The sequence below is a fragment of the Schistocerca serialis genome, chromosome 1 (assembly GCF_023864345.2).
Source record: "Schistocerca serialis cubense isolate TAMUIC-IGC-003099 chromosome 1, iqSchSeri2.2, whole genome shotgun sequence".
NCBI classification, from domain to species: Eukaryota; Metazoa; Arthropoda; class Insecta; order Orthoptera; family Acrididae; genus Schistocerca; species Schistocerca serialis.
In genome coordinates, this window is record NC_064638.1 from 1,202,992,197 (window position 1) to 1,203,019,216 (window position 27,020).

Here is a 27,020-nt window from a genome sequence, read left to right on the forward strand (position 1 = left end):
CCGCCCGGAGATCCGAATGGGGGACTATTTTACCTCCGGAATATTTTACCCAAGAGGACGCCATCATCATTTAATCATACAGTAAAGCTGCATGCCCTCGGGAAAAATTACGGCTGTAGTTTCCCCTTGCTTTCAGCCGTTCGCAGTACCAGCACAGCAAGGCCGTTTTGGTTATTGTTACAAGGCCAGATCAGTCAATCATCCAGACTGTTGCCCTTGCAACTACTGAAAAGGCTGCTGCCCCTCTTCAGGAACCACACGTTTGTCTGGCCTCTCAACAGATACCCCTCCATTGTGGTTGCACCTACGGTACGGCTATCTGTATCGCTGAGGCACGCAAGCCTCCCCACCAACAGCAAGGTCCATGGTTCATGGGGGGAGGATGCAAAGGTATAACAATAGCATATTTCAGTCTATCAGGGAAAATGCCCTGTTCCAGAGAGCTATTACACAGGTGGCTGAGAATCTTACTTATCTGTTGAGAACAAGCTTTTAGTATTTTGCTGGAAATGCCATCAATTCCATGTGAGTTTTTGCTTAAAGCAAGTTTATTATTTTCCTAATTTCAGAGGGAGAAGTGGGTGAGATTTCAATTGTATCAAATTGCATAGGTATGGCCTCTTCCATTAACAGCCTAGCATCTTCTAATGAACACCTGGATCCTACTATATCCACAACATTTAGAAAATGATTATTAAAAATATTTTCAACTTCTGACTTTTTGTTCGTAAAGTTTTCATTCAATTTGATGGTAATACTGTCTTCCTCTGCTCTTGGTTGACCTGTTTCTCTTTTAATAATATTCCAAATTGTTTTAATTTTATTATCAGAGTTGCTGATTTCAGACATGATACACATACTCCTGGATTTTTTAATAACTTTTCTTAATATAACACAGTAGTTTTTATAATTTTTGATAGTTTCTGGGTCACTACTCTTTCTTGCTGTCAGATACATTTCCCTTTTCTGGTTACAAGATATTTTTATACCCTTAGTAAGCCATGGTTTGTTACAAGGTTTCTTACGAGTATATTTAACTATTTTCTTGGGGAAGCAGTTTTCAAATGCATTTACAAAAATGTCATGAAATAAATTATATTTTAAATTGGCATCAGGTTCACGGTACACCTCATCCCAGTCTAACTGCTGTAGGCTTTCCCTGAAATTTGCAATTGTTAAATCGTTGACTGAACGTACTACTTTGGAGGACTGTTTAGTATTGCTGAATGGAGCTATGTCATATATTGTAACTAGCTGTGCACCATGATCAGAAAGACCATTCTCAACAGGCTGAGCATTTATCTGGTTAAACTTATCTTGGTCTATAAAGAAAGCCGAAAGGCACGCGTTTAAACTCACGCAGGCTGGCGTGAGGTCTGGAACAGGACAAGGAATGGGGACTATCAAAAAATGTATGTAGCTTCTGGAATACTTAACTTTAATCCATAATTGGTGAACATTGCTCTTGACGGTACATGTTTTACAACATCAATGGTAACTGGTAATGGCACCTTGCTAGGTCGTAGCAAATGACGTAGCTGAAGGCTATGCTAACTATCATCTCGGCAAATGAGAGTGTAATTTGTCAGTGAACCATCGCTAGCAAAGTCAGCTGTAGAACTGGGGCGAGTGCTAGGAAGTGTCTCTAGACCTGCCGTGTGGTGGCGCTCAATCTGCAATCACTGATAGTGGCGACACGTGGGTCCGATGTATACTAATGGACCGCGGCCGATTTAAAGGCTACCACCTAGCAAGATCTGGGACCAAAACGGCCTTGCTGTGCTGGTACTGCGAATGGCTGAAAGCAAGGGGAAACTACAGCCGTAATTTTTCCCGAGGGCATGCAGCTTTTCTGTATGATTAAATGATGATGGCATCCTGTTGGGTAAAATATTCCAGAGGTAAAATAGTCCCCCATTCGGATCTCCGGGCCGGGACTGCTGAAGTAGATGTCGTTATCAGGAGAAAGATAACTGGTGTTCTACGGATCGGAGCGTGGAATGTCAGATCCCTTAATCAGGCAGGTAGGTTAGAAAATTTAAAAAGGGAAATGGATAGGTTAAAGTTAGATATAGTGGGAATTAGTGAAGTTCGGTGGCAGGAGGAACAAGACTTCTGGTCAGGTGACTACAGGGTTATAAACACAAAATCAAATAGGGGTAATGCAGGAGTAGGTTTAATAATGAATAGGAAAATAGGAATACAGGTAAGCTACTACAAACAGCACAGCAAACGCATTGTTGTGGCCAAGATAGATACAAAGCCCACACCTACTACAGTAGTACAAGTTTATATGCCAACTAGCTCTGCAGATGACGAAGAAATTGAAGAAATGTATGATGAAATAAAAGAAATTATTCAGATTGTGAAGGGAGACGAAAATTTAATAGTCATGGGTGACTGGAATGCGAGAGTAGGAAAAGGGAGAGAAGGAAACATAGTAGGTGAATATGGATTGGGGCTAAGAAATGAAAGAGGAAGCCGCCTGGTAGAATTTTGCACAGAGCACAACATAATCATAGCTAACACTTGGTTTAAGAATCATGAAAGAAGGTTGTATACATGGAAGAACCCTGGAGATACTAAAAGGTAACAGATAGATTATATAATGGTAAGACAGAGATTTAGGAACCAGGTTTTAAATTGTAAGACATTTCCAGGGGCAGATGTGGACTCTGACCACAATCTATTGGTTATGAACTGTAGTTTAAAATTGAAGAAACTGCGAAAAGGTGGGAATTTAAGGAGATGGGACCTGGATGAACTGAAAGAACCAGAGGTTGTACAGAGTTTGAGGGAGAGCATAAGGGAACAATTGAAAGGAATGGGGGAAAGAAATACAGTAGAAGAAGAATGGGTAGCTTTGAGGGATGAAGTAGTGAAGGCAGCAGAGGATCAAGTAGGTAAAAAGACATGGTCTAGTAGAAATCCTTAGGTAACAGAAGAAATATTGAATTTAATTGATGAAAGGAGAAAATATAAAAATGCAGTAAATGAAGCAGGCAAAAAGGAATACAAACGTTTCAAAAATGAGATCGACAGGAAGTGCAAAATGGCTAAGCAGAGATGGCTAGAGGACAAATGTAAGGATGTAGAGGCTTATATCACTATGGGTGAGATAGATAATGCCTACAGGAAAATTAACGAGACCTTTGGAGAAAAGAGAACCACTTGTATGAACATCAAGAGCTCAGATGGAAAACCAGTTCTATGCAAAGAAGGGAAAGCAGAAATGTGGAAGGAGTATATAGAGGGTCTGTACAGGGGCGATGTTCTTGAGGACAATATTATGGAAATGGAAGAGGATGTAGATGAAGATGAAATGGGAGATATGATACTGCGTGAAGAGTTTGACAGAGCACTGAAAGACCTGAGTCAGAACAAGGCCCTTGGAGTAGACAACATTCCATTGTAACTACTGACGGCCGTGGGAGAGCCAGTCCTGTCGAAACACTACCATCTGGTGAGCAAGATGTATGAAACAGGCGAAATACCCTCAGACTTCAAGAAGAATATAATAATTCAAATCCCAAAGAAAGCAGGTGTTGACAGATGTGAAAATTACCAAACAATCAGTTTAATAAGCCACAGCTGCAAAATACTAACACAAATTCTTTACAGATGAATGGAAAAACTAGTAGAAGCCGACCTCGGGGAAGATCAGTTTGGATTCCGTAGAAACACTGGAACACGTAAGGCAATACTGACCTTACGACTTACCTTAGAAGAAAGATTAAGGAAAGGCAAACCTACGTTTCTAGCATTTGTAGACTTAGAGAAAGCTTTTGACAATGTTGACTGGAATACTCTCTTTCAAATTCTAAAGGTGGCAGGGGTAAAATACAGGGAGCGAAAGGCTATTTACAATTTGTACAGAAACCAGCTGGCAGTTATAAGAGTTGAGGGACATGAAAGGGAAGCAGTGTTTGGGGAAGGGAGTAAGACAGGGTTGTAGCCTCTCCCAGATGTTATTCAATCTGTATATTGAGCAAGCAGTAAAGGAAACAAAAGAAAAATTCGGAGTAGGTATTAAAATCCATGGAGAAGAAATAAAAACTTTGAGGTTCGCCGATGACATTGTAATTATGTCAGAGACAGCAAAGGACCTGGAAGAGCAGTTGAATGGAATGGACAGTGTCTTGAAAGGAGGATATAAGATGAACATCAACAAAAGCAAAACGAGGATAATGGATTGTAGTCGAATTAAGTCGGGTGATGCTGAGGGAATTAGATTAGGAAATGATACACTTAAAGTAGTAAAGGAGTTTTGCTATTTGGGGAGCAAAATAACTGATGATGGTCGAAGTAGAGAGGATATAAAACGTAGACTGGCAATGGCAAGGAAAGCGTTTCTGAAGAAGAAAAATTTGTTAACATCGAGTATAGATTTAAGTGTCAGGAAGTCGTTTCTGAAAGTATTTGTATGGAGTGTAGCCATGTATGGAAGTGAAACATGGACGATAACTAGTTTAGACAAGAAGAGAATAGAAGCTTTCGAAATGTGGTGCTACAGAAGAATGCAGAAGATTAGATGGGTAGATCACATAACTAATGAGGAAGTATTGAATAGGATTGGGGAGAAGAGAAGTTTGTGGCACAACTTGACCAGAAGAAGGGATCGGTTGGTAGGACATGTTCTGAGGCATCAAGGGATCACCAATTTAGTATTGGAGGGCACCGTGGAGGGTAAAAATCGTAGAGGGAGACCAAGAGATGAAGACACTAAGCAGATTCAGAAGGATGTAGGTTGCAGTAGGTACTGAGAGATGAAGAAGCTTGCACAGGATAAAGTAGCATGGCAAGCTGCATTAAACCAGTCTCAGGACTGAAGACTACAACAACAACAACAACCTAGCAAGTGTGGTGTCTGGCGGTGACACCATATTCCTCCCCCACAAATCGACATACGGTTGTGGCATAAGGCTTCCGCCCGCTGTGGAGAGGACCCCATGTTGACGTATGCGACGAGGTGCGGAGCCTAACAACAGGTGAGGCTGTGTCACCCGCACCCTGTCATTCGGCCCGAGGGGAGCGACGAAATGCCTGAAAACCTGCTTCAGGGTGCACGTCAACATGCGGTGTATGCGCCCTTAGAGAGACAGGAGGGGCCGAAGGGTCGACCTCCATCGGGCCGTGGCACCCAACGGGCGAAGGTGACATATGGTCCGGAGCGGGCAAGAGTTCCATGGCGGAGGACAACTGGTCACGGGAAGCGATCGGCGGCGCGTGACCCAGGGAGGCGCCCGGCGGTTGCAGCGACGCGTCCACTGCGGGCGTCGCCGGCGGGAGAACAGGCGGCGGCGGCGGCGGCGCGTCGCCATGGGGCAAAATGGAAGGCAGCGTCGGGAACACCTGGACCTGAGGCGAGCCAGTAGATGGGTCCCCAGGGCGCTGACCGGACGGCACCGTCGCTGAAATCAGACGGGGAGCGGCAGATCCCGTGCGATGACAGAGGCGCAGCTGATTGAGATGCCGACGCACCTCACCAGAAGCCCCCAAAACCAGATACATCGTGCGGCCGAGGCAGCGAAGAATGTGCCCTTCGAGCCAACGCCGTGAACCTCGATAGTGACGGTAGTAGACAACGTCGCCTGGGGCAAAAGCAGGTGTCTGCCACTGCACAGGAACCTGATGCGGCAGATATAGCAAAGACATCAAGGTGCGATGAGGGCGACCGTGAAGCAACTCAGCCGGCGAGCGACCATCTCGGGGCTGAGAGCGATACGAGGACAAAAAGAGCAATAACGCGTCCTCCCAAGAATGCGACTCTTTCAGCTTCAATATCTGTGACTTGAAAGTCCTGACCAATCGTTCAGCGGCACCGTTTGACTGTGGCGAAAATGGCGCAGACGTCAGATGTTGAATACCATTGGCCTTGCAGAATGACTGAAATTCTGCGGACATGAATTGTGGGCCATTGTCGGAAACAATAGCCTGTGGAAGACCTTCAATGCAAAAGAGAGTGGATAACGCTTGGATGGTGGCAGATGACGTCGTGGAAGACATCCAGACAACAAAAGGAAAATTACTGAATGAATCGACCAGAACCAACCATCGAGCATGCCAGAAGGGACCAGCAAAATCGATGTGTAAGCGTTGCCAAGGGGAAGGGGCTGTTGGCCATGCAAAGAATTTCCGCGGTGGTGCTGATTGTTGTTCAGCACACACCATGCGAGAAGAGCACATATTCGTAATCGCGGCATCGATTCCGAACCAAGTACAGTGTCGACGAGCAAGTTGTTTCGTTCTCACTATACCCCAATGTCCTTGGTGGAGAAGCCGTAAGACAGAGGACTGTAACAAACGTGGGACCACGACCCTGGACTGATCATTATCAGAACGCAACAGCAAAACACCACGTCGTACAAAAAGTCTCTCCTTGTGAGCAAAAAATCGGCGAACCAACGGATCCCCGATCCGTGACTTTGACAAGGGCCATTGAGTAGCAGCGAAACGCAAAACGGTAGCAAGGACAGGGTCAGCAGCTGTGGCTGTAGCTACACGACGAAAATCAATCGGAAACGATTCGACCACGTCATCGGTTTCCGAATCAATGAACATGCAAGCAAGTTCGGAGGAATCGAATGCTCTATCCCTAGCAACAGGCAAACGGGACAACGCATCGGCGTTTCCGTGCTTAGCAGTGGACCGATACAAGATATCGTAGTGGTACTGCGAGAGGAAAATAGACCAGCGAATGAATTTCTGCGCTGTACGGGGAGGTACAGGCTTGTTCGGATGAAAAACCAATGTCAATGGTTTGTGGTCTGTGATGGTAAAGTGACGACCATACAAGAAAACATGAAACTTTGTAACACCAAATACGAGAGCCAAAGCTTCTTTCTCGATCTGTGAATAATTTCTTTGCGCAGACGAGAGCAATTTAGACGCAAAGGCAATAGGGCGATCATGCGTTCCACCTTTGTGCGCAAGCACAGCACCGATCCCAAAATCCGATGCATCTACCATCAACAAAAGGGGTTTCTGGGGATCGAATGGCGTAAGGCAAGTATTTGAAAGCAACGCCGATTTCAACTGGTGAAAGGCGCGTTCGCATTCCGTCGTCCAGATGAACGGAACACCTTTACGGCGTAAGCGATGAAGCGGAGCTGAAATGGAAGAGGCATGTGGCACAAATTTATTATAATAGTTGATTTTGCCCAGCACACTCTGTAGCTGCTTCAAATTCTGCGGCGAAGGCAAGTCTTGTATGGCACGGAGGTGCTCGGCACTGGGATGTATGCCTTGGGCATTGAGTACATGTCCCAGATAGGGTAAGTCACGAGCAAAAAACACACATTTGTCCTTCCGCAAGCGAAGACCATTTTGTCGCAAGACCTGAAATAATGTTCTGAGATTGGCTAAATGTTCTTCATCCGTCTTTCCGGAGATCACAATATCGTCCAGATAGTTTGCTGCAGTAGGGACCGACACACAAACAGTTTGTAGATATTGCTGAAACAATGCAGGGGCGGATGCACACCCGAATGGCAGTCGTTTGAATCAGTACAAACCAAGATGCGTGTTAACCACCAAAACGCGCTGGGATTCTTCGTCCACTGGTATTTGCAAGTACGCATCTGCTAGGTTCAACTTCGAAAAATATTTACCCGGGCACAGTGTGTCAAAAAGATCTTCCGGGCAGGGTAAAGCAAAAGTTGCAGTCACTAATTGTGGATTCACTGTTGCCTTGAAGTCCACAAAAAGTCTCAATTTTCCGGAAGGTTTTTGCAAAATGACTAAAGGTGATGCCCAGAGAGAAGCCTGCACACGTTCAATTAGACCTTGTGATTCCAAATCATGTAATGTTTTTGCGACCTCATCACGCAATGCGTGGGGAACATTGTGCGCTCTGAAAAATTTCGGTTGCGCGTTTACTTTCAGTTCCAAATGTGCTTTATAGTTCTTAGCCCAACCGAGGCCCGGTGCAAAAATGTCTGCAAATTCTTCACAGAGACGAGAAACACTGTCCAAAGGCACAGTCTGGTTCACTGATAGGACCTGATTGACTATAGACAAGTTAAACAACTGAAATAAATCGAAACCAAACAAGTTCACTGCAGCAGAAGAATGAAGGTCGTAAAATGACACAAGTTTTTTTTGTCCCTTGTATGTTGCAAAAAGGCAGCACTGTCCTAACACAGGGATCGCTTGTCTTGAATAACTACTTAACTTAAGATTTGCGGCACACAACGGAGGTGTGCCCAGCTGTTTGTACATCTCGTGATTGAGCAGTGAAACTGCAGCTCCGGTATCGAGCTGGAACGGTATCACTTTGCCGTTAATGTCCAAATCGACAAAAAGTTTATTGTCCTGTTGACGACAAGTGCGACTGTCTCGTGCATTGTGAAGTGACACTGGTACAAAATCACTTGCGACTTGATGGGATTTCCGGTGATGTCGACGCACACTATGTGTGGGACGAACACAGTCACTGTGAGAGAGATTGACACTGGACGGAGTGGCATGAACTGTATGAATTTCCATGGGTGAAGTGTCGCGGGCCGGAGTATCCTTGGTTCGATTTCAGCGCGAAGCAAAGGGCCTGGAATGGTTGTGAGTGTCCGATCTGAGCTTTTTCTGGCGAACACTTTGAACATGTCCTTTTTTATTACAGAAAAAGCAAATAGCTTGGCGTGACAGGCAATTCTCACGCGAATGTCTAGTAGCACACCGCGGGCATGATTTCACTGCATTTGCTTGCTGGCACGGGACATGTGACTGAGAGCCAGGCGGCTTTGGCGCGGCCGGTTGCGAGGACTGTTTACTGTTCTGTGCAGCTCACCCGGTGGGCCAGTTAACCTGACACACGACTGGCGAAGTTTCAAATGATTCCTGAGCAAAGTGAAGTGTGTCCTGCCGATCCAATATGTCCATCACTTGTTGAAGGGAGGGATTGACTAGTTTCAAAATCTGTTCCCATATACGAACATCAGAAACGTTCTGTGCAATTGCATCACGTACCATAGTATCTGAATAAGGGAGTCCACATTGACACTCAAAAGCACAATCCCTAGTAAGGTCTTGCAAGGTTGCAACCCACTCCCTATTAGTCTGACCTGCCGTACATTCCGTACGAAAGAAGGTATACCTTTTCGCAACTACATTGACTGATTCTTTGAAATATGCATCTAACACAGACAAAATTTCGTCGTAGGACAGAGTTGCTACGTCGCGTCGGGGAAATAATTTGTGTATGACACAGTATGTGTGGACGCCAACGGATGCTAACAAAAAAGGCTGCCGCTCGTTACCTTGAATTCTGTAGGCGGCAAGATGGAATCCAAATTGGCGTGACCACTCCGTCCAGCTTTCCAGTGCCGCATCAAAAGGACGAAAAGGTGGTGCAACTGAGTGTTGTGGCTGCGGGAGCAGTGGAGCGGCGGCTGCCGCATTGTTTTGCATTGCACGTTGACCCTGGACGAGTTGTCCAAGGGCATCCTGTAAGGCCTGCGTCTGCTGGTTCTGTAAGCGATAAAATTCGGACAGTACATCTGGAGATTGTGGCGAAGCCATTACACAAGTAAATCAGGGCAGTATAGTTATGAACGCGATGTGGCCTTGTCGCCACTTGTTGTGGATTGACAAGACAGCCAACCCACTGTAAGGAAGCCAAAAGGCACGCGTTTAAACTCACACAGGCTGGCGTGAGGTCTGGAACAGGACAAGGAATTGAGACTATCAAAAAACATACGTAGCTTCTGGAATACTTAACTTTAATCCATAACTGGTGAACATCGCTCTTGACGGTACATGTTTTACAGCATCAATTGTAACTGGTAATGGCGCCTTGCTAGGTTGTAGCAAATGACGTAGCTGAAGGCTATGCTAACTATCATCTTGGCAAATGAGAGCGTAATTTGTCAGTGAACCATCGCTAGCAAAGTTGGCTGTACGACTGGGGCGAGTGCTAGGAAGTGTCTCTAGACCTGCCGTGTGGTGGCGCTCGGTCTGCAATCACTGATAGTGGCGACACGCGGGTCCGACGTATACTAACGGACCGCAGCTGATTTAAAGGCTACCACCTAGCAAGTGTGGTGTCTGGCGGTGACACCACACTTTCCTTTGCCGGATATGTTTCCAATCCATTAAAGATACAATTGTTCTCAATTCATCATACACATATTTAAATGTATGATGTGTACCGTGAGTACATTTAGGATATCTTTCAGCATATAATTCTTTAGCTGTCACTGAATTTCATTGGCTTTCTCCATAAATGAGATGCATATCGACTTGTTCTTTGAAGGAATACATCATTCACATTCAGTTGATTCAATGATATTAGTCTTACCATTCCTGTTAGTGTTGTACTGCGAAACCATCAAATGATGTTTACATGTCAATGGCACATTAGATGGATACGCTGTATTTGGCGAATATTTAGTATTTGCATGATACACGACAGAGAACTGTCAGAGCATGTGCTTTGATAAGTGCCAAAGTGATTAGGAATACCACTCAGTCCAAGATAAGAAGATTGCAGCACTGCATTGATACCAATGGTCATCATTTTGAACACTTTCTGTAAAAGAATGCTCAGCCACCTTTGTGACCGTCATTCACATTCAAAGACCTTACTGTTACACGTCATTGGGTTCATCTCGATGGCCATTATCAGAAAATAAGTACCAAACTATAGCATCTCATTTAAAAAAAAAAAAAAAAAAAAGTTGACCTTCATATCTCTGAAGCAACCCCACCTAGCAACAAAAACCCAATGTCATATTAAGGCCCCCATTGTCCCATGCAACATTTGTCCCACAAACTTTTCAGCTACTATCATACTTTCAGAGTTATTCTAGTTGGCAATAGTTAGTGACTCACCCTGTATGATTCCTATCAATATAAAATTATTATTTTGTTCAGTGTATATCACCCACCAAGCTTTGTACATTGTCATAACTTGTTGAGCTGGATTTCTCTTATTATACTGAAAGATCTTATGGGCATGTATATACTGGAAAATATGTAAGATCATGACAAAAATAGAGCTGTACAAAAAGTATATTTGGTAAGTGGTATAAAACTATTATGTTACCTAAAGTAAAAGGTTGTCATTGGTTACAAAAATTTCTGATGTTGCCCCTTTATCATTTTTAGATCCCGTGTTCATACTGCCATACCTGTGTGTTTATATGAACAATTGACAGCAGGGGTCTTGGAGAACCATCCCAGCCCATTGTGTGACTGAACCTCGGTCTCAACATCATAACCATAGACCTATGCCTCGCCACCATTTATGGATTCTCTTAAGGAACTCCTCATTTTCATTTGTGCTATCCAAAAGCTCTTCACAGATTGCAAGGCAAAGGTCTTTCTGATCATGAGCCATGGGATGAACTTCATGGCAATACAATGCATTACAAGATTCTGTGTCAGGATTTCATGACATGATCCAACTGAAATGTTATATTCTTCTGCAATCTCTTGGACAGTCAGTTTTTAGTTGGCATACACAATTTTGTTGACGTTCCTGAAATGAGCATTGTCGGTACATGCCGAAGGGCGCCCTGACCGAGGGTCATCTCTGCATTCCATCCAGCCATTTTTAAACCATGTGAACCATTTATAACACTGGGTACAGCCTAAGCATTAGTCACTGTAGGCATCCTGCATCATTTGATGTGTCTCTGTAAAGGCTTTCTTGAGTGTCATATGAAATGTTATGCGGACGTGTTGCACCACTAACTTTGTCATCTCAAAATTGCCAACTGTGTGACACAGCGTTCTACTCAATGCATACTCAACAATAACTAACAGACATATAACAATGAAACTTCCAGCAGTTGCATATTAAACACAGGTGTGTGCAGGGATGCCAACAACATTTTGCTCCAACACACCATTGGCACAAGATTACAAATGCTCCGGAATTTCTGAGCAGACCTGGTATTTGGTTTAATATCTGGGTGCTAAAACTTTAATGAATAATAAAGAACTTTACATAAGTTTAGCACAATTATATTCCAAATTTCAGTTGTCATGATTTTTTTATGGAACCATGATGCTACATATAAAGCATATCTCTGACAACCCTAGTACTTCCAAGATACGTCTTGTTTACATCCACTTAATGGACTATGTAACTGTCACCCCTGTCAATCACTTGTATTAACATACAAGTGTGGAAATAAGTACACTGGAATTATAAATTTCAAAATGATGGAGCACAGCAATCAGTCATCATTTTCTTTTAGGTTTTATTAAAGCAAATAGAGATTTCAGCTAGTGCCTAGCCATTATTCATGTTCTATTTCATTGTTTCAATACATGAGCTCATATGTCAATCCCCTGTTGTTTGGGCTTTTGTTACAGTTCTTGAATGAACTCAAACAATGGAAAATCCAGGAGGAATGTAACAATATTGTGAAAAGGAAAGTTGCTATTCATCATATAACGGAGATGTTGAGTTGCAGATAGGCATAACAAAAAGACTGTCACAAGTCACTGAGTGTGGCATCAGTTTGCAGTCATGTGTGTGAGTTGTGTTTGTGTGAGTGTGTATGTGTGTATTGTCATCTAATTCTGACACAGGCCTTACTCGCCAAAAGCTATTATTTGTGACAATCTTTTTGTTGCACCTATCTGCAACTCAGCATCTCTGCTGTATGGTGAGTAATAACTTTTCTTTTCACCGTATTCTTGAATGAACTGTGACAGAAGCCCAAACCAAAGGGGACTGACATATGAGGACATGTACTGAAACTATGAAATAGTGCACTGGTAATGGCTAGGCACTAGCCAAAATCTATATTTGCTTTAATAAAACCTGAAAGAAAAGGACAACTGATTGCTGTGCTCCATCATTTTGAAAGTCATATCACAGTTGAGACATATCGTTGAGTACATCCACATTCCTAAAGGAAGGTACCTCAATGAGGATCTATAAATGATAAATGGCCAATATTAGAAATTGTTTTAACCAATGACAACATTCTACTTTATGTAAGATATTCATTTTTATACCACTTACCAAATATACTTTTGTGCATGTTTATTTTTTGTCACAATCTATTATATTTTCCATTTTGTACATGCCTTCAAGATACTTTAATTTAAGAGCAGTTCAGCTCAACAGGTTATGGCAATGTGTAAGGCCTGGATGCTGGTATGCATTGAACACTTCATGATCCTTTACTTTAATAAGAACCATTCAGCTCAACAGGTTATGATGATGTGTAAAGCCTGGAGGCTGGTACACACTGAACAAAACAATAATTTTATATTGGCATGTATCATATAATTGATATTAAATTATTAACTGTATCTTGTTGTTTAGCTCTTATATGCAGTTTTCTGTATTTTTTATCCAAAGATGTCTCACCAATGAGCTGGAACTAGTTACCAACAAAGATATTTTTGTGATCTTGGCTTAGGATATTTTATCCATATATTTCAACATAACAGATCACTTGTCTCTCTATTTGACAGTGTCAGATAACAACAAAACCTTAAGTTTTCCAAACAGAGGTTGACAGTGATCTCTTTAGCCAGCCCTACACGTTTCCTTTATGATATATATATTAAATTTTCTATATGTTGCTTATACAAGGGTTGGAACTTTAATAGTGGCAACTATTTATTATTTACAGCTTGTACAAAATATATACATGTTTCAAAGATTTTCTGACCTTCAAAGTAGTCAGCAGCATTCTGTATAACCTGATGTCAGTGATGTGGAAGTCGCAGAATGCTCTTGGCAATGCCAGTTGTGTTGACAGTTCGAGCAGTGCGTTCTATTGCCCAACAAATTTGTAGCAGTTCTGAAGCAAATGCCATGAAGTGTTTCCTTCAGTTTATAAATTAAGTTGAACTCACGAGGGCTTAAGTCAGGGGAGTGCAGTAGGTGGTATAGCACTTAGCAGCCCCAGCAGTCAAACAAATCATTAACATCTTGCACTGTATGTGCTTGAGCATTGTCCTGCAAGATGATGGTTCGGTCCTGCAGAAAGTGTCATCACTTCTGTCTCTATGCTGTTCATTTTTGGAACACAACATATGACCATGACAGAAGCAATGAAATTTTCTGCAGGACTGGACCATTGTTTTGCAGGACAATGCTCAAGCACGTACAGTGCAAGCTGTCACTGATTTGTTTGACTGCTGGGGCTGCTAAGTGCTATACCACCTACTGCATGCCCCTGACTTAAACACTTGTAAGCTCAACTCGATTTATAAACTGAAGGAAACACATCAAGGAATTTGCTTCAGAACTGCTACAAATTTGTCGGGCAATAGACCACGCTACTCGAACTGTCAGCACAACTGGCACTGCTAAGAGTATTCCATGACTTTCACATCACTGGCAGTGGGTTATACAAAATGCTGCTGACTACTTTCAAGGTCAGTAAAATTTTGAAACATGTATCTATTTTGTACGTTATAAATAGTTGCCACTATTTAAGTTCCAACCCTCGTATGTGAAGTGTGTTCCCATTCCAGCAGCCCATAAAAAATAAGAGACTGGAACAGTCCAAAATATCCTCTTCTAAAGACAGCTTGTTACTGGGCTTGCTTTAAATGCAGTGTCTTTTCCATGTGGTTGATGATGATTTTAGAAAGTACGTTGTGCATTATGGAAGAGGGATGATATGTCTGTAGCTTTTATGCATCCTCTGTCTCATTTTGTTTGAAAATTACAGTATAATTCCCATTCTTAGGGAATGTCTTCCTCTGCAGGATTTCTGTACATAATTTTGCAGGTTCATTTATTATTAATTTTCGTCACCTTTAATGATTTCTATTGAGAAACACCATCTCCAGGTCCCTTTTCTTTCTCTTTGTACCTTGAATAGTTTTTATTTCTTTGTGCCTTGAATGAATTTTGTGTTTCACTAGTTGTTACTTCCACTATGAATTTTCTGTGATTATAATTCATCTCTTGATTCTCTGTACTGTTAGTCTCCCACTGCTGAAATGTAATGGCTACCAACATACTCTTTTCTCAATTGTTTCTCGTATCAGATTTGCATTGTACCTTCATAAAGCCTCTGGGAGGTTTTTCTCAATTGTTTGCTTTTGTTTAGTATACTTTGTCTTTCTTTTCTTCTCTTTTACTTGAAACTCTTGCCATTCCATTAACAGTTACCTATTTCCATTTGAGATTTTCTTTTCAATCGATCAATCAATCAATCAATCTCTGTTTTCATCCGTTAACAATATACATTGTATGAATGTAGTCAATTACAATATAATTTCTTATATTTAATTTGCTTCAAAAACTTTGATAATAAATACAAATATTTTATATCAGTATATATAAATAATATTACTTTTCCATATTCAGATATTCTTCAACGTTATAAAAACTATGTGCTAGTAAAAATTGTTTAAGGTCTACCTTAAATTTATGAAGTTCTTTAATTTTGTTTATTGTAGCAGGCAATGCAGTAAAAAGTATTTTGGGCTGGTAGTTTACCCTTTTTTGGTAGAGCGCTCCTTTGTGGATGTTTCTGTGAAAATCATCTCTGTTCCTTGTTTCATGGTTATGAAACTGATTATTTAATGTTGAAAATTCCTGGTGAGTTTTCAGAAAGCAAACACATTCTTAGATGTATAAGCTAGGAAGAGACATTTTTTAATTTCGTTAAATATATTCCTGCATGACACTCTACTGGGAACCCCTTTCATTATTCTAATGGCCCTTTTTTGAAGTTTGAAAGCTTGTTTTGCCATACCTGCATTTCCCCAGAAGATCACACCATATCTAAGCAAACTGTTCATACAAGCATAATAGGCACACAGCAGTGATTCAGTGTTGCAACATTTCTGAAGCATTCTTAGCACATAACAGTATTTACTTAGTTATTTACTCAAAACTTCTAGAGGCTTTTCCCCTCTCAAGGGCTCATCCACCCATATACCTAGGAATTTTGTGTGAAGTGTATGAATGCTTAACCATTCCTTTTAAGGGGACGCTGTTGTCAAATCATCCATGTTTACATAATCAGCAAGCATAACAAAACAGGAATCTTTGTCTTTTATATAAAAGGATGTAGTAGGTCACATGAAGACTTGTAAACTCATTATATCTTAATCAAAAAGCCTCAGTTAAAGTGAAAGGAGAAAGTACAACTTGGATCGGACAAGGAAAAGGAGCAGGACAAGGATGCTGTCCATCACCTACCCTTTCCAACCTCTACTTGGAAAATATGATTGACCAGTGTTCATTAGATGACAAAGGAGTAGAAATTGGAGGAAGAAGAGTAGGGTGTTTGAGGTTTGCTGATGACATGGTCCTTCTAGCCACAGGAGAAAAAGAATTACAGGATTTAGTGGACACCATTGAAGCTAGTGAAAAACTAACAAAAAGAAAACAAAAGTATTGGCACTAGGAGGAAATAAAGAAATAAAAATTATGCTGAATGGAGAAATATTAGAACAGGTGCTAAATTTTAAGTATCTTGGAAGCAGGATAGACACCAGCTGGAAGTGCACCACAGAAATTAAAACAAGGATAGCAATGGCAAAAGAGGCATTTTATAAGAAAAGGAGAATTTCTGCAGCAGTCTGGACAGGGAACTGAGGAAAAGACTCATAAAATGTTTTGTGTGGAGTGTTCTTATGTATGGTGCTGAAACATGGACTTTGAGGAAGAAAGACAGAGAAAATCTGGATGCTTTTGAGATATGGACATGGCAGAGGATGGAAAGAATAAGTTGGAAGGACATAGTAAAAACTGAAGTGGTACTGAGAAGAGTGGGAGGGAAAAGACAGTTACTACATGTAATAAAAAGAAGAAAAAGAAATTGGATTGGGCATATATTAAGAAAGAATGGTGGACTGTTAAAAACAGTTTTAGAAGGGTATGTAGAAGGGAAAAGGAAGCAAGGAAAGAAAAGCTTTCAGATACTGGATGATGTGATGGACGAAAAAACATACAGCAGCCTTAAGAAGGAAGCAATGGATCACAGAAAATGGAGAGGCAAAGCCTCTGCTAATATAGCAGAAAACTGATGATGATGAGTTCGCATAATAATTCTTATTGATTTATGTCATGTGCACTCTTTGCTTCCAACCTGCCAAGTTAGGTGAGAGCACTAAATGCATTGCTTCCTGGGCTCAGGCATGCGCACTGTCCCCGAATCGAATCCGCCCAGCGGATTAACGACGATGGCCGGTGTGCCGGCCAGCCTGGTTGTAGTTTTTAGGTGGTTTTCCACATCCTACTAGGTGAATACCAAACTGGTCCCCATGTCCTGCCTCAGTTACACAGCTTGCGGACATCTGAACACATTCGCACTTTTCTATGGATTATGCTAATCGCAGACAGTTGGGGTACACTAATTCCATCCTGGGGGATATGGGGTGGCGGCAGGAAGAGCATCTGGCCACCCCTTAAACTAACCTTGCCAAATCCAATTAACCATGCCGACCCTGCGTAACTGCGGGAATTCGGCACAAATGATAGACAGACTCTTTGCTGCCAAATGTCACTCCTAGTGGATGCACTGTGAGAATCGATAATGCAGATGACTGAATTCAGTAAGAAGTATAACATGAAGTGCTACATCCTTTTATATAAATGACAAACATTCCTGTCTTATTATGCACGAAATGTGTAAACATGCTTGACAGAAGGACAGTATCCTCTTATAAGGAACAATTATGCAATGAGACACGTCATAATGAGCTAACACTTGATATTGGCTGATAGGCTGAAATTGCAACTTGAATAAAAACATCTAATAACAGCCGAGGCAGAAAAAATACTCATTTCTAAAAAAATAAATAAGTAAATAAATAATAAAATAAAATAAGAGAATGGAAGGGGAGGGGAGGAGTGGCTAATTGCTAACAGATATCAAGTCTGTTCAATTCTTTCATAAACATACTTGGATATCAGAACAGGAAACCTCTGTGTATCAGTTCAAGAGCTTGGAGTCCACCAGTGTGAGATGACCCAATGAGTGAATCCTTTTGGAAGTCTGGAGTTAACCAAAGTATTTTTGTGGCCTATCCTGCATCTATACTTCTTCATTCTCTTGGCTATCAGATTTCTTTATCACTCCTCCCACTTTTTGTTTATTGATCTGGACCTGCAGTCTGATTTTCACTTCTTTTATAGTTTTAATTTTGGTCTTTCATATTCGGAATAGGAATTTTATGGTTTTCGTATGAAACCCAAATAAATTGTTACTAGCATAATTTATTTTTGTTAATTTTTAACCAATCACAGCAAGGTAAGTGACTTTCAAAGGTCTATTTCAATTATTTTACTAATAATTTCTTCCCTTGTTCTTAGGGTTGTTTGGGAGCCTCCAGTTTCTGCTAAAATGGGTGGTAACATTACACTATATACATCTCCCCTACCTGGATCAGGACCTCTGCTTGTATTTATGCTGAATATCTTGGATGGTTATATACCTACCTCTGATGAGATCACAACATATCAGCGTATCACAGAAGCTTTTAAATATGGGTATGGCAGAAGGACAGAATTAGGTGATCCTTATTTTAATGAGAGTGTTTTAGAGGTTGGTGCTTGACTAAACGTTTGCTATTACATTGTGGCAACCCTGATAACATTTTCATTGCAATCTCTTTTTTCTTTGTACACAGATTGTTAAAAACTTAACATCAAGAAGTTATGCAGAAAGTATACGTGCACAAATAACTGATACTGAAACATACAATGACCCGGAACACTATGGAGCTGTGTTGAGTCAGCCTGATGATCATGGGACAGCACATATTTCAGTCATTGCACCTAATGGAGATGCTGTCTCTGTCACAAGTACCATCAATTTAATGTATGTAATAAGGTTTATGAAAAGTTCAAGTTCCTTAAAATGTGAAAAATTATTTTAATGACAGTATTATGAAAAGGAAAGATAGCTACTCACCATAAGGAGGAAATGCTGTGTCACAGACAGGCACAACAGAAAGACTGCTAAACAAGGAAGCTTTCAGCCAGACTTGAATTTGGCAGTGGCAGGCAGACAGTGGTCAAGTGTGAGAGTTGCATTTGTGTAAATGTGTGTGTGTGTGTGTGTGTGTGTGTGTGTGTGTGTGTGTGTGTGTGTGTGAGTGGATAGGTGGGTGGATGCATTTTTTCTAAGGAAGAAGAAGGCATTTTAACCAAAAGCTTACTTCTTTGGCAGTCTTTTTGTTGTGCCTGTCTGTGACTTGTCATTCCACTATATTTTTTTGTATGTCCATCCTTGTGATTGGGGGCCTGAGGGATTTTGGCCATTCAGTTGTGTAATAAAATGGAACACCTACAGCCATCCTTATGATGCCATTATATGTGTACCAGTTTCAGTGCTTCAGTGCACCATTTTCAGGCCTTAGCTGACACTGAGTGGGTTAACACCATCTGTATACACAATGTATCAATGGCCAACATTTATAACTGGTTGTGACAAAGCAAGCTGGTAATAATTTTAATTCCCCTCTTGTTTTCACATCTGCCTCCTTAAATTTGTTTTGTTACTTTTAACTATTTACCATTAACATAAGCGTATATAATCTGTATTTTCATAAAAGAAAAAGGTTGGCCCTCAGTTTCAAAGAATATAACACCAGATCTAATTTTGTGCTTAGTTTTATATATGTAATTGATTTTCTAATTTATTTTGACTATGCCTAGTTAGTATTTTTCATTATAGGGCGAAATCAGTAATTCTTTCATAACTTAAATTCTATTGTTGACATATAAACAAATATAAATTCTGTAGTAATTGTAAACATTTGGAAGATGAAATGCTAGTAATCTCAAAGTACCTATTTTGCTCTAGTCAGAAACATGTTACCAAAGCCAGCTCTTCATTTATTCCAAAGCAATTAACTGTTTTGTCAAAAGTGTTGTTTATGTAACTATAGTTGTTAATTTCATGATTTAAACAAATAACTTGACCTAACTTTTGTAGTAGAAGAAACTGTTAAAGAGGCACAATTTTTCTATGCATTCGGTTAATTTAATGAGTTAAATTTAACTTTGAGCAATGTGTAGTTTCAGTACCAATTATTGTGATGATATATAAGGGCCCAATTTTTGGTCATGAGACAGTCAGTCCAAGGCCGAGTTTCAGACGAGTAACCTGTGCTGGTTAGAACAACAACAATGCTTCAAATTAACTGTGGAATAAGTGTTAAACAATTAGGTTGGGTGTAAAAACAGTGACAGTGTCTGCTCTATATGTACCTGATTATTCTTCAAGAACTGTGAACTTTGTGGTTAGGTTTTACTGCCCATAGATGTTCAACAAGAATAAGTTGTAGCAGTATGTGGAGTTTTGCCTGCAAACTATTATTGAAGCTTATGGAAAATTTAACCAATAGTGCACTGACCATACACATATAGCTGTGTATTCTTAGGAGGTTGTGTGAAGTGAAAATTGAAGTACTGTAAAACATAACTGTGCATCAATTGGCTACATCATTTAAAGTAGTCAATGTCGGAATCCACAACTCATTTTTTAGCCAGTGTAGCAGAAGACACTGAGGACAATCAACAAACATCAGTCGACAAATAAATAAAAGCAGGTGGGACCCCCACATGGTTTTCGCAGACTGCCTCTAATAGTGATGCTGTCTCTCCAGCCATAAACTAGTTGATGATTGGAGAGACAGCACACTGTACAGGTAGTCTGTGAAAACCAGTTATAGGTGTTGGCCACTGATGCATTGTGTATACAGATGGTGTTAACCCTGTCAGCATCAGCTAAGGCCTGAAGATGGTGCACTGAAGCACCAAAACTGGTAGCCATATAATAAAAGACATCATAAGAATGGCTGTAGGCATTCACTTTTATTACATTTCCAGTATATGGTGAGTAGCAATCTATCCTGTTCATAATATTGTCATCATTACAGCCTGGACTTCCATTATTTGGGAAATTATTTTAAATTGTTGCATTTCCATTATCAAAACTAAAATGAATGCAGAAGAATCAAATTTTAGGGGAAAATGTTAAATTATCACCATTAATTGTAATCTTGTTTGAATGAGGTTTTATCTGTGTTTGTAGATGCACATTGTGTATTGTACTGACATCCTGATTCATACTCAGCATAATTATAATATACTACAAATTTTCAGCAGTCACCAGAATTTTTTTCCCCCCACAACATTTTTTTAGTCATTGTTAAATTTCAGCTATACCTATTGCATCAAAAATATTTTGGACCTGAGTGGTAAAATTAAACACTTACTTGCATAGTTGAACCAGAATCGTCAAACTCAGTTGAAACAATCTATGTTTCTGAACATCATGTGGTCATTGTTATAGATTTATTTTCCATATAGAGAAGATGCTGAGTCACAGATAGGTGCAACAAAAAGACTGTCACAAATAAGCTTTCAGCCAACAAGACCTTTGTTGAAAACAGCCAACACAGACACACGTGTGTGCATGGGACAGCAGTGGTGGTGCAAAGTTATGTCATGGCCTCTAAGGAAGGCTGCGGAATGCAATGGATGCAATTTGGGGAGGGAGGGGGGGGGGGGGGGGTCAGCAGCTAGCTCTCCTGTTCAGTGACAGTATAATAGTGTGCCAAACACCATCAGTTTGGCTCACAGTGGGCCGATGGTAGTAGACTCGAAAGTCCTCACATCAGTGGAGGAGAGTTTGGCAGCTCACAGCCACAAAGGCCAACAGCCCAGAGTGGCTGTGCTTTCTCAAAGGTAGTAGTGATATGGTGAGTGGCAGTCAGCACAACACAGGTCCCACCCTGAAGTTGGCTCACTGCAACAGGAAAGGGAAAGGGCTCAGGACCTTGAGTATTTGTATCTGTAGCAGTCTGTCAATGGCAATGCTACCATCCCTTGAAGAGTATGATTGAATGTGGCCTGGTTTTATGGCTCATCAGCTTTCAGCACTTCACCTCAAGGTCTCAGATGGGGCTTTCAGCTCTTCTGCTTAGCACTTTCTACAATGTCAGTAGGCTACAAAAATTCTTATTTAAGATTTGTGTGTTGTTACAGTACCTTCCAGAATGGTCAGAATGGCATTATGTTCCCTTCAAAGTGAGGTCATATGGCTGAATTGGCAGTTCAGATATATCACTCAAGTGATGTTTGGCACTGACCTTAGTTGTGTGCCATGATATTTGGAGTATCGGCTCTCCTACCTATCTAGCATTCCGGTTGTGACACTGTGATCATGCCTGGCTTGGCTCAGTGCCAGGTGGGTGTAATGACAGTCTTTCCAAAACTGCATGAAAAACAACTCTTTCCATTTTGTATTTATTTGTTTACATGTCAAGTTCCGTAGGACCAAATTGAGGAACAAACCTCCAAGGTCATGGAATGTATCAGTACATGAAATTACAGCATAAAAGTAATAACAGATGAAAATAAAATGTTTATGAACCCAAAAAAGTCAAGCCATAAGTTTAAGTAAACGTAATCAACAGTACAACAATAATCAGCTTAATTTATCAAGGAACTCCTCGACAGAATAGAATGAGTGACTCACAAGGAAACTCTTCAATTTTGATTTGAAAGCATGTGGTGGATTACTGCTAAGATTTTTGAATTCTAATGGTAGCTTATTGAAAATGGATGCAGCAGTATAATGCACACCTTTCTGCACAAGAGTTAAGGAAGTCCGATCCAAATGCCAAAGTCAAAATACCCAGACTCGTGAACAGGGGTCGACAAAAGGTTCATGAAATTATACCATTTATTGCCCGAACAACCCCTTTCTGAGCCAAAAATATCATTTTAGAATGGCTAGAGTTACCCAAAAATATAATGCCATATGAAATATGTGAATGAAAATAAGCAAAGTAGACTAATTTTAGTGTCGAATGATCACTCACTTCAGATACCATTTGAATAGTAAAAATGGCAACATCCTGAACATGGGGTTTCCATGACAGTTTACTATCTATCTGAACACCTAGAAATTTGAACTGTTCAGTTTCACTAATCATATGTCCATTCTGTGAAATTAAAACGTCAGGTTTTGTTGAATTGTGTGTTAGAAACTGCAAAAATGGAGTCTTACTGTGATTTAGTGTTAGTTTATTTTCTACAGGCCATGAACTTAGGTCATGAACTGCACTATTTGAAACTGAGGCAATGTTGCACACAACATCCCTTATTACCAAGCTCATGTCATCAGCAAACAGAAATATTTTAGAGTTACCCACAATACTAGAGGGCATATCATTTATATAAATAAGTAACAGGAGTGGCCTCAAAACTGATCCCTGGGGAACCCCCCCCCCCCCCCCCCCCCATTTGACTGTACCCCTCTCAGACCCCACATCACAACCATTCTCAACACTGTAAATAATGACATTTTGCTATCTGTTGCTAAAGTAAGAGGTGAACCACTTGTGAGCTACTGCCCGTAATCGGTAATGGTCCAACTTCTGGAGCAATATTTTGGGATCAACACAGTTAGACACCTTAGTTAAATCAAAAAATATGCCTTGCATTTGAAACCTTTTGTTTTACCCATCCAGTATCTCACAGAGAAAAGAGAATATAGCATTTTCAGTTGTTAAACAACTTCTGAAGCCAAACTGTACATTTGATAGCAAATCATGTGATATAAAATGATCAGTTATCCTTACATACACAGCCTTTTCAATAGCTTTAGCAAACACGATGGCATAGAAATAGGTCTAAAATTGTCTGCATTATCCCTTTCTCCATTTTATAAAACAGCTTTATTACTGAGTACTTTAACCACTCAGGAAACTGACCATTTCTAAAGAAAAAATTACAAATATGGCTAAATACAAGGCTAACATGGTCCAGCACAGTACTTTAATATTCTGCTAGGCACTCCATGGTATCCATGAGAGTCCTTAGTCTTCAGTGATTTAATTATTGACGCAATCTCCCCCTTGTCTGTATCACAAAGTAGTATTTCAGACATCAATCTCGCAAAGGCATTTGCCAAGAGAGTTATGTAGTTCTCTGTAGAAACTAAATTTTTATTTAATTCACCAGCAATGCTCAGAAAATGATACATATATCTGATTTATCAGTAACAGAAATATTTTTACTACAAACTGACATTACATCATTGACCTTACGCTGCTGACCAGACACTTACTTCACAACTGACCATATGGTTTTAATTTTATCCTGTAAATTAGTTATTCTATTTGCATACCACTCTTTGCCTTCCTAATAACATTTTAAGCACCTTACAGTACTGTTTGTAATGAGCTACTGTAGCTTGATTGTGACTACTTCTAACATTTTGATATAATTCCTGCTTTGTTCTAAGTGATATCCTTATCCCACTAGTCAGCCACCCGGGCAGCCTTTTACTGCTATAGTTCAATTCTTTTATCTTGGCGGCTCGCGGATACCCGCCCAGACGCGGGAGATTACTGCGTTGCCAGTTGCACACGACGCACGCGCCAATAGAAGCAGCACCATAGTATAGCATAGTCGCAAGCTTACGTGTAGGGGGGAGCGCGCAGTTCATGAAGTAAAGCCACCATGGCCGCATTAACCCTTTCGCTGCTACAAAGACGTGCTCCCTGCATTCCGTGCTGTGCGCGATTTTGTCACTGCATTGCTCGCCTGTGCAGACACATCGTGTTCCGACTGCTTTGACACTCTTATCATTCGATTCCACAAAAACTATTTGGCCCAAAAATTAGATTTTTACACATCTTCTTGACTGATACCTTCCCCCCATAAATGACTTAATTTTGTTTCGATGTTCAATGCAGTTATTATTCAGCATTAAATATAGTAAAGCATTGCACGAAATTTTGAAGAGTTTGCAGAGGTAAAAGTCCATAGAGTATACTTTCCGTATGGTCGATTTTAGTTGCCACAATGTTGAGAATGAAATGTGGACAAGATACCTAAATTTCATATAAAATTTACTGTATAACAATAGCTCATTTAAGTACCACATAGGTGTCATATGTAATATTGAGAAATATTCCTTCTTTCACGACTGTAACAAAAGTTTTATTTACACTGAGCACGTTTGGCTTTATTTTAAAGCACTTCAATCAATCAAAAGGAAGTAGACAAAATACATTAAACAAAACTGTGGACTTACAAAAACATTAGGACTTGAATATACCGTCTATCAGTGAAGTGCTCTGAGCTATGTCAAATGTAATTTTTGTGTGTGGCACACACAAAAATCATTAATTTGCTAAAACACTGATCTGCCAACACAAACGTTGAATGTTGTGTTACCGCAGCACAAAACTACGAAAGGTGACTTGGCAATGGAGGAGACAAAATACTGTCCACTGAAGATGCTTCAAAAGAGAGAAACGCGTGGTCTAAATAAGTCCCTTATTACAGTTGCAGAAAAGGAATATATTTCAGTGCCATCGGTAAAACTGCGACTGTGGGGCAAAAACAAGAAAGAGGACATGAGTACCATTGTGTATGTGCCATACCTTTCCTTGATTGAAGTGCTTTAAAATAAAGCCAAACGCGTCCGGTGTAAATAATACTTTTATTACAGTCGCGAAAGACGGAATATTTCTCAATATTACATACGACACCTATGTCGTACTTAAATTAAATGAGATATTGTTATACAGTAAATTTTATATGAAATTTAGGTATCTTGTCCACATTTCATTCTCAACATTGTGGCAACTAAAATCGACCATAGGGAAAGTATACACTATGGACTTCTACCTCTGCAAACTCTTCAAAATTTCGTGCAATGGTTTACTACATTTAATGCTGCATAATAACTGCATTGAACATCGAAACAAAATTAAGTCATTTATGGGGGGCAGGTATCAGTCAAGAAGACGTGTAAAAATCAAATTTTTGGTCCAAATAGTTTTTGTGAAATCGAATGATAAGTGTGTCAAAGCAGTGGGAACACCATGTGTCTGCACAGGCGAGCAGTGCAGTGGTGACAAAATCGCGCACAGCGCGGAATGCGGGAAGCACGTGTCTGCAGCAGCGAAAGGGTTAATGAAGAGACAAAGCACTAGAAATTTCAAAAAATTGCATTCAAACGAATATAATTTGTGAAGTAAGGCACTTCGATATTCTTTTTAAATAATGAAAATATTAAGCACTACACAAGGTTTGAACTCACAACCTTTCGCATAGCAGCCCAACACCTTAACCATTACGCTAACGCACCTCATCTGACCACAAAATTTCATGAGGACTATAACACGTCACGCAAAATACTGACAAACAATGTTGGTATGACTATGAATTACTCACGCTTCATTAAGTACAATAGGAAATAAACAATTACCGCAGTTCTTTATTGCGACAAAGCGGTTTGTGAGAGTGATACAAACACCTTTCCTTGCTATTGCCTGAATTAGGAGTCTTATTGCTTGTTTGGTTTAATTAATTAATAGAATATGAAGCGATTGGTGTAAAGAATGCTTTTTCCAAACTTTCTATAAAAGAATGTCTGCTATCAAGACATTGCTTTTGTTCTATTACTTTATTTATGACTGAACGTTTCTAAAACTGAAGACACTCGTCCATGCTCTGCACGGCAGTCGAGATGTGGCAACGTCGTTCTCTGTTCATTCGCTGACTGTGTTTTGTGACGTTGGATGCGCAAAACGAACCTAAACTTGGCCACCAACATAAATGACGCGCACTTTAGTACCCCACTTACAACATTCTAATGGAAAGCAACCTCAAAGAGCATGAGAAATGTGTTAAGGAAACCATTATATTTGTCATCTATGATATCGGCACTATAAACATCCTGCCACTCTTGTTCCTTGACAAGGTTTAAAAAACTCTCTGTTGCTGTTAGATTAACTTTACTACATTCTTTTGAGCACAAAAACCTTTTAGTGTCAAAATTTGTTCATCATGGTCTGAAGGGCCATTCACCCTCTTACTAGCAGAAAGCCCATCTAGTAATGAAGAATAAATAAAAATATTGTCTGTTGCCATGCTACTGTTCCACTGCACCCTAGTTGGAAAAAAATATGGATCAGATCATATGAATTTAGGAGATATACAAAATTAATATTGAAGTCACCAGGTATAATTAATTTCTGGTACTTCCTATAGAGTGAATCAAGAACCCTCTCTAACTTGAGCAGGAATGCTCTGAGGTCAGTATTAGGGGGCC

The 27,020-nt window shown here is 40.4% G+C and overlaps 1 protein-coding gene across 3 annotated transcripts in view; it reads left to right on the forward strand.

Annotated features, from left to right (window-relative positions):
- The window catches only part of LOC126419007 (scoloptoxin SSD14-like), a 489,031-nt gene that overhangs the window by 438,200 nt on the left and 23,811 nt on the right, over positions 1-27,020 (forward strand). For all 3 annotated transcript variants that reach the window (XM_050086079.1, XM_050086072.1, XM_050086063.1), the window contains 2 exons: positions 18,248-18,479; positions 18,565-18,755. In XM_050086079.1, the coding sequence (XP_049942036.1) occupies positions 18,248-18,479; positions 18,565-18,755 (423 nt within the window). The remainder of the gene's footprint in view (positions 1-18,247; positions 18,480-18,564; positions 18,756-27,020) is intronic.